This window comes from Dermacentor variabilis, chromosome 4 (assembly GCF_050947875.1).
Source record: "Dermacentor variabilis isolate Ectoservices chromosome 4, ASM5094787v1, whole genome shotgun sequence".
Taxonomy (NCBI): Eukaryota; Metazoa; Arthropoda; class Arachnida; order Ixodida; family Ixodidae; genus Dermacentor; species Dermacentor variabilis.
In genome coordinates, this window is record NC_134571.1 from 229,037,526 (window position 1) to 229,045,169 (window position 7,644).

The window sequence follows — 7,644 nt, forward strand, 5'->3', positions numbered from 1 at the left end:
GCGCCAAGTGGATGGTGAAGGAGCCACTTTGTTGACTTCGGCATGCTGCTGCTTGATCCAGGGTCGAGATAGACTTTACGCCTTTTTCGCAGTGCCATTTGGTATCCAAGACAAGTACAGCTATGTAATCGCGAACGAGATAGAGCTCTTGATCCACGGACAAACAGAGCGTCGAGAGCGCGGACCACATGCGCATGGACTAAAATCTACCACAACCTTTTGTGCTATACCCCGCACCGCAAATGCTCCGCAATCGTGCAATTTACAAACTATTTTGGTAATGAGTGACATATTGTTTATAAATGAATAATATACAATAATACATGTTAAGAAGTATGAACAAAGACCCTTTATTAAAAATGTACTACCATTTAATTTACGCACATGCGCGATCTACATGTTGGCGTTCCAAACCCTCCGCAGAGCTCCAGAGCGTGAGAAGGCCAATAGTGTTCCTCCGCAGTCCGCGCATCTGAGCGCGTGGTGCGAGCGGTGCGAGTGTCATTTGGCTTCGTGGTGGGTGCCGCGTTTGTGTTGTGGATCGTTTCGCACGCGTGCATCGTATCAGTAAGCGCGATGTTTGCTCTTGTGCGATTTGTTGAAGACAAGACAGACAAACGATATGTTATACCGGTAACCGATGTCAAGAACTTCCATCCCGAAAATGAATTGGATTTTGACAATACGATGCCTTACGACGCATACTGGCGGGACGAAGACAACGAGGAGAACAGTGGCGTATACGTCGTACAGATTCTCAAGCTCGCAGGTAAATACTTTGTTAGAGTGCCCTGCTGGTTAAAAAAAAAAGTGCAGTTCACAGAATTGTGATATCGTTTTTCACTGCCGAGTTAGAGTTCTAAACTTCATAGTTTCGTTTTCTCAACTTTTCAATTTTCGACAATTTTAAATAAACAGTTGACAACCGCAGTAAAAAAATTACAAACCAACATTCACTAGATATTAAGTTTTGCTTTTAAGTGCAACAAACCTCGATTTTGATGCAATGGTTGTCGAGATAAACGAATTCTCCTTTTACATGTATTTAGATAGGAGCACCGGAGCTAAAAGTTAGCTGCACCGACTTTTCTGGAAATTACTGCCTGTCGGTTGAGTGTAATAGAATACGGATACTGGCTGCGCATAAACTTGTAACAATTTGAGCACGCACTTATAATACTTGTATATTGTTTTAAAGATACGTATTTAAGAGGAAGCTTTAGCTCGGGCCCAACTCCGACGCGGCCTATTCAAATACATGTAAAAACGCAAAAACGTTTTTCTGAGATAACCCCTGGACCGATTTTAACGAAATTAGTTGCTTTTGAGAGAGAAAGTTAAATTCTAGTGACTGTTGGAAGCGGAATTTTGATTTAGGGCTTGCATTTTGTTAAAGAGATTTACAAAATTTCAGAAGTTTGAAAAATATAGAAGCACGAAGTTTACAAACTAATAGCTCTGCATCAAAAAGAGATATCGCGGTTCTGTAAACGGCACCCATTAGATCATTCAAAGCGGACAAATTTCGTACGTCATTTTACATCTTACGTGAGTCTGTTACGTTGTTTACGAGGGTTCTGCAAAAGTTGTAATTACATATTAATAAATTTTTTGAGATTCATGCATAAGATGTCAAATTTGTCCGCTTTAGATGTGCTATTAAGTACAATTCACAGAATTGCGATATCACCTATTCTTGCTGAGTTACAGAGTTGTAAACTTGATAGTGTCGTTTTCTGAAAATTTTCGATTTTTGCCAATTTTTAATAAAAAATTGACGACCTAAATCGAAAATTCGAAACCAACAGTCACTAGATTTTAAGTTTTTCTTTTAAATGCAACAAACCCCGTCAAATTTGGTGCTGTGGTTGCCGAGAAAAACGAATTCTCCTTTTACATGTATTTAGATAGGAGCACCCGAGCTAAAGCTTCCTCTTAAGGGCTCGGCAAATTAATATGCTGCTCGAAACATTGCATTTCAAAGTGTAAAGTGTAGGGGAGTGGACGCGAATGGTGTAGAACTTTGTGGAAGGCACGCGGGTCCGAACGATTAGTCTGGAACATTCGACGACATCCACTCCCCTACACTTTACGCTTTGAAATGCAATGTTTCGAATTCAGCTGGCAACTGGCAGACAGTGCGAGGGGACGTTTTGCGGCGCTTTGACCTCATTAATTGGCATTATTTCATCATTAACATTATGGCTTCGAAGAAGCCGTCAGAAATTACAAGTTGGTGACAGCGGTGGGTGGGCGAGCGCGCGCCGCTAAAGCCTGGGAAAAAAAGCGAGCATGCCAAAGGCACATCGCGGAACGGCAAGCCTGTGCCACTGACCTTGCAGTGGCATGGACCAACTGCCTAGCATGTTAAATAACGGTGCGCTTATACTTGCTACTTACTACCGCTTGAATATGATCCTTCTTTGCACGATACCGGCACAGTCTGACGGCGGTGAAATGGCTGTTGCCCACTCAATATGCCCTCGCTTGATCGGGACTCGGATAATTACACTTTTGACAATAAAGCCATGTGTCCGCGGAAATGTATCTATGCTAAATATATTGAGGGTTACTAGCGTTTCTTGATATATAGGTTTCCAAATATAATGCAGTCAATGAAACATGTCTGTTGTTTTATACTCTTTGCAGCCACAAGGGAAGAGATGGCAAGAGAAACAAAAAACAAGAGAGTGCCCATTCCACCGATCAGGCTGTCAGATGTGGAGGACTTGCCCCTCTCTGAAGGGGATGTGAATGCTAAAAAGAAGAACATAAGACAGGTACATGCATATTTTGCTTTGTCTATACACAGCAAACACCAGACTACTAAGTTTTCAACAGTGTCACTAATTTCCAGTATTGTCATCCACTATAGCAGGACAAGGCCAAGCAGGCAAATCAGGCTGCATCAAGAAAGCAGCAGTACGAGGCTGTTCTCCGACAGCACATGGCACATGCCCTAAAGAATGTTGATGTTGCTAAGGAGGCTGCTGCACCATTGCCCACACCTCGCACCTCCACCAAACAGTCACGAGGGTCACAAGTATGTAGAAAAGAAACAAGTATCTTGCAGTGTCTGAAAGACCAACACAGCTGTGCAATGTTAACTTCTGACGTGCCTTTCTTGTGCTGCGAGGTATTACTGCATTGATGGCATGCTAACTTGCGAACACCTTGTCACGATATGCTGGAAGAAGTGGTCATGCATGCAGTCTTTTTTTAAACTGAAAGCAATGAGCCAGGAAATTGATTCACACCTTATTTTGCTTATGTTGTGTTTGCACTGCATTGTTAAAACCCCATATTGACTGAGATGCACAAATTTATGCTTTTGCATACATGCTGAAAATGTAGGTTAAGGCATCAGCAGAAAGTGACTTCGTTAAGTGTTGACTTATGCAAAAAGGTATAAAATACAGGTGGGTGACTTTAGGTACACTTTGAGGAGCAATTACTAATGCATAAAAGCTGGCATATAAACCAGTACGGTAGTCAGTATGTGGCACAACGTTGCATACCCTTTTGGCAGCCTATTTCTCTCTGATGTAGCAAAATTTGGGAAACAAATGGATTGACTAGTATCTGGAGGTTCTTGCCCACTTAATTATTTAAGTGCCCACTGTCTTGTGTCTTCACATTTGTAATGGGTATCTGCTATGTGACCATAATTGTAAGGTACCATTGAGTCGCTGTCAACTTGCGATATCATGAATTTGTAAATGCCAATAAGGGTAAATCGTTGGGCAACTTGGTAGTCATATCTTATGCAGCATGAAAATGGTTTTACGGAAACAAAGAAGTACAGATGAGAAAAAAGACCCTTTTTCTGCTTTCTTATTCTAGAAAATGATTTGCACATTGCACAAACTTTTACCATTAAGAACTATTTTTATTGGCTTCTTTAAGCTTACCACTGTTTCCCTGTGGCTTGAAGGATGTCATGTAACGATCTCATGTATGCGCAACCTTGTTCTCTGTTACCTTCCGCTTTGGCTAGCATTAATTTGTGCCCCTTGAGACAAACCCACATGGCATGACCAAATAATAAGACTTGTTTCAGTACTCTTGCTTTGATAGAAGATTTGAAATTTATCTCCGGCATCACCGATAAATCATTTGGCAATCCATGGGATTCTTAAAGCTATATGTCAGTACCAGAGATCAAAAGAATTTATCATAAGCAGTAGTCTGATGCTGTACACTGCACCACATCATCTTTGAGTTCTGGGGTGCCACGACAGTCACACTTTCTTTATTTTACATAGCACATGCTGTTTGAGTTGTTCTTCTAAAATAGGATATTTCAGCACTAAAGTGTGCACACTTAAGTGCAATTTTGTTGAACAATACACCAACAAATAGCAAAAACGTCTTGGCATACTGAATGTGATGTGTGAAACTTGATGTGCATTTTAGGATCAGCTTGAGAGTGAAGACACAAAACCATGGCCTACAGAAAAAAAACAATGGTGTTGCTAATGCTTTTTGTGGATGATAAAGGCATCACAATAAACTACGTGGAAGGTCCCCCTGCTACCCAGCTTAGCACCCACATCTCTGCCAAATACCTTTCTTATTAGTCACTTTGATCAAACATGGGTGTAAAGTTGCTGCAGTTTGAGAAAATTTGGCGCTAACCGAGATACAATATAGGGAGCCCCAGAAATGCTGCTACTACCACAATCTTGGTGCATACCCCAATTTTGTTGTGGGAGTGTTCAATGGAAAAAGTGTATGCACCTCATAATTTTTTTTTTGCACGGGTCAAAAGGAAGCTGTATGATGAAACCAGCGATTCAACAGACGATGAATCGCTGGTTTCTTCAAAAGAGCTAATAACTGCACGAAAAGATGCAAAATACTGGAAAATGCAGTGCCGCATTGAGCGGGAGCACAATGCATCATGAAAAAACACATAGAGTTTTTGGAAAATAACATTAGAACACAGCTGAACAACTGTAAGCATTACTTCATTTTTATTGTAATTGAGTGTATTATATGCTGTCTAACAATGACCACTTTTCATGTTTTCCTAGTTGCCCAAATACTTGACATGCAGAGAAGCGAGAGATGTGAAGGTAAGCAGTCATAAATGCAGCACTGTCAGCTGTAAGGTACCTAATATCCTGTATTATCAAGTGCTCATCAAAGTGTCACTTCTGAAGCTATATTCCTGCAACATTTAATAAAACAACTTATTTGCAGTCTTGTGGCAAGTTTGCAGGTGTATTTAACAAGCATTCTCTACAGTATGCATTGTGTTTGTGTAGCCAACTATTTTTGTTAAGTATTCTGATAAGAGAGAAGAGAAAGCTTTGCATGGGGAATTACAGCATGGACATTTGTATGGGATAACGGCAGTTAAGCTAAAGACCAAGAATACATAGTTTTTTTCCAAACAGGCACATCAGCGCAGGTCAAAGTAACTCAAGTGTATGGTTGCACGTACAACTCAAAGTTTTCATTACACAGGTGTGAGCCAGCACAGACTGCAACAGCAGTTGTATTGCCGCTGGTCCAACAGCTAGTCTCAAATGGCCACTGGCCGTAAGAGTACTAAGTGTACCAGCAATATCACTCATTGCACATTTATGGTGACCAAATGTATATGTATCTCAAACTTTTTATTGTACAGGTGAGAGACGACAAAATCTGGAAGCACCACTAGTGGCACCTACTACAGAGCAGCCTCAACGAGTGGCTGCTTTTATCGAAGACGGCGAATGTACTTGCAACATTGTTAATTGAATGAAATTTTGATGTGAACCTATTTTAATTATACTTATTGTCTGTCTCACATTTGCTGCTTTAGCACCAGATTTGTCTGTGCCAGACGCCTTAGACAATACGAAAGGATGCCAGGACGGCAACTTTGTGGCCACATCTGATGGACGTGTGAGTATGGTTGTTGCTCACCTATACCACAAATTTATCGTTAGCACCCAAATTCAAATAAAACTTGTTCTTCAAGCTCTTCACATGGATGTGTTATAAGCAGCAGTTGCCTCTAGTGCTGTAATACTAGTTGACGCTGTATATAGCAATAAACACCTTTTTTTCGCTTTCTTCCAGTTCCACTTGTCTGGTGGAATTTATGTCATGCCTGAGCAAGCGGAAAAACTGTTCAGAAATAAAAAGCCAAGCATCCTTGTGAGAGACACGGCCCAAGTGATCTGGGGCAATGAACTATTGGCAAAAAGAAGTGTCAGCGGCAGACTCGCACCAACAAAAAGTGGCAGCAGCGAGCAGCCATCCAAGCAGCTGACGCCTGCAAAGGTGGAGGTTGTTTATGGTAGGTACTTATTGCTTAAGGTTTGTTAAAGAGTATGCATTTTTCCAGCTGATCACTGTGATCATCTCTTGAGATACATTATTTTCGTTATAGCTTGTCTGCGGCACTGGGGTCAGATACACAACCAGGACATCGGCGCTGCGGAGCGTGCTCTGCCAAGGACCCTCAGTGAAAAAATTCAAGATGTAAAAAGAAAACTTCGCCTTCCACACTGAGAAAGTGCTGTCAAGTACTAGAGTACCACTGTAAATATTTTTAAATATATGTACATTGTGTTTTTGACTGCTGGAGTTTTGTCCTCTATGCATATGGCTGAGTGGTTGCTCAAAACAACCAGCTTCTCCTTGGAAGAAAAGCACTGTATGGTAGTGTGAAACGTAATCGATCCTGTTAAACTTTTTTCCAGTGCAGAACTCGGCTTGATTTAATTCTGTCTACCAGAAGGACATTTCCAGCTCGGTAGCTGAGACTCCAAGTGGAAATTGCTTCATTTTCAGCTGGAAACGGCTTCGATTCCAGTTATCACAGGAACCCTTTCAAGCTAGATTGAGAGAATTCTCTAGCTGGAACAGGGACACTTTCCAGCTGGAATAGGAGCACTTTCCAGCTGGAAAGAGGAGCGATTTCCTGCTGGAAGAGGAGCAATTTCCAGCTGGAAGAGGAGCAAGTTCCAGCTGGATCAGAAGTTTCAATCCCGGCTGGAAAGAGTCGTTTCCAACTGGAACATTTTCCAGCTGGGAAGGATTTCCGGTTCAATAATACAGCTGGAACTGGAAATTTTTTCCATCTGGGTACTGTGAACTAGTTCGCGGCGGTTCACAAGAAGTTGAGATATTGCGCAGCTCGATTCCCGAGGTGCAGCGCCAGCGAATCACTCGAAACTAATGCAAAGTTACAGACGCGGTGCAGACGCTATGCTATGTCAGACTAATTTGCACGGAGTGCGTAAGTTTGAGAGGTCCTGAACTGCAGGGATGGTCAGCTTCTGGGGCGTAAATGCACATCAGACGTGCGTAAGCAACGTTTAAACAGTGCTCGAGCCTGTGTGTTGCATTGTCTGCTGCGCAACTGCTTCGCACCTGTATGCCTGCACCTAGTCAGCACCGACACTGGAGTCAGTGTAGCAAAATCATGAACCAGCCCTGCACCTTTTGAAACAAACGTCGTGGTTCTGCGGAACGTCGGGGTTCTGCGCAGAAGCCCGACGTTCGTTTCAAAAGGTGCCATATTGCTGCACCGCTTAAACGAATGGCAAGGCGCAGCACCTCATGAACTGGTTCAAGTGGTGCAGGCGAATCGAACGTACCCTTTCCATTCATATTTGTGGTTCTAATACAATATGGCAGACCTCT

General features: G+C 42.2%; 1 protein-coding gene and 1 long non-coding RNA gene across 3 annotated transcripts; both read left to right on the forward strand.

Moving 5' to 3' along the window:
• Positions 1-354: 354 nt before the first annotated feature.
• Positions 355-5,719, forward strand: LOC142580156 (uncharacterized). 2 transcript variants are annotated; one of them, XM_075691016.1, is made up of 5 exons: positions 355-769; positions 2,650-2,780; positions 2,876-3,043; positions 5,037-5,078; positions 5,636-5,719. In XM_075691016.1, the coding sequence occupies exons 1-5, from the start codon at positions 577-579 to the stop codon at positions 5,666-5,668; spliced, it is 567 nt and encodes a 188-aa protein (XP_075547131.1). In that variant the 5' UTR covers positions 355-576; the 3' UTR covers positions 5,669-5,719. The 2 variants fall into 2 exon arrangements, with proteins under 2 accessions (XP_075547131.1, XP_075547130.1); XM_075691015.1 differs by lacking the exon at positions 5,636-5,719 and having other exon boundaries at positions 5,037-5,339.
• On the forward strand, positions 5,720-6,584 carry LOC142580157 (uncharacterized). The gene is made up of 3 exons (XR_012827594.1): positions 5,720-5,895; positions 6,073-6,292; positions 6,386-6,584. It is a non-coding gene; the product is annotated as an uncharacterized LOC142580157 (long non-coding RNA).
• Positions 6,585-7,644: the final 1,060 nt, after the last annotated feature.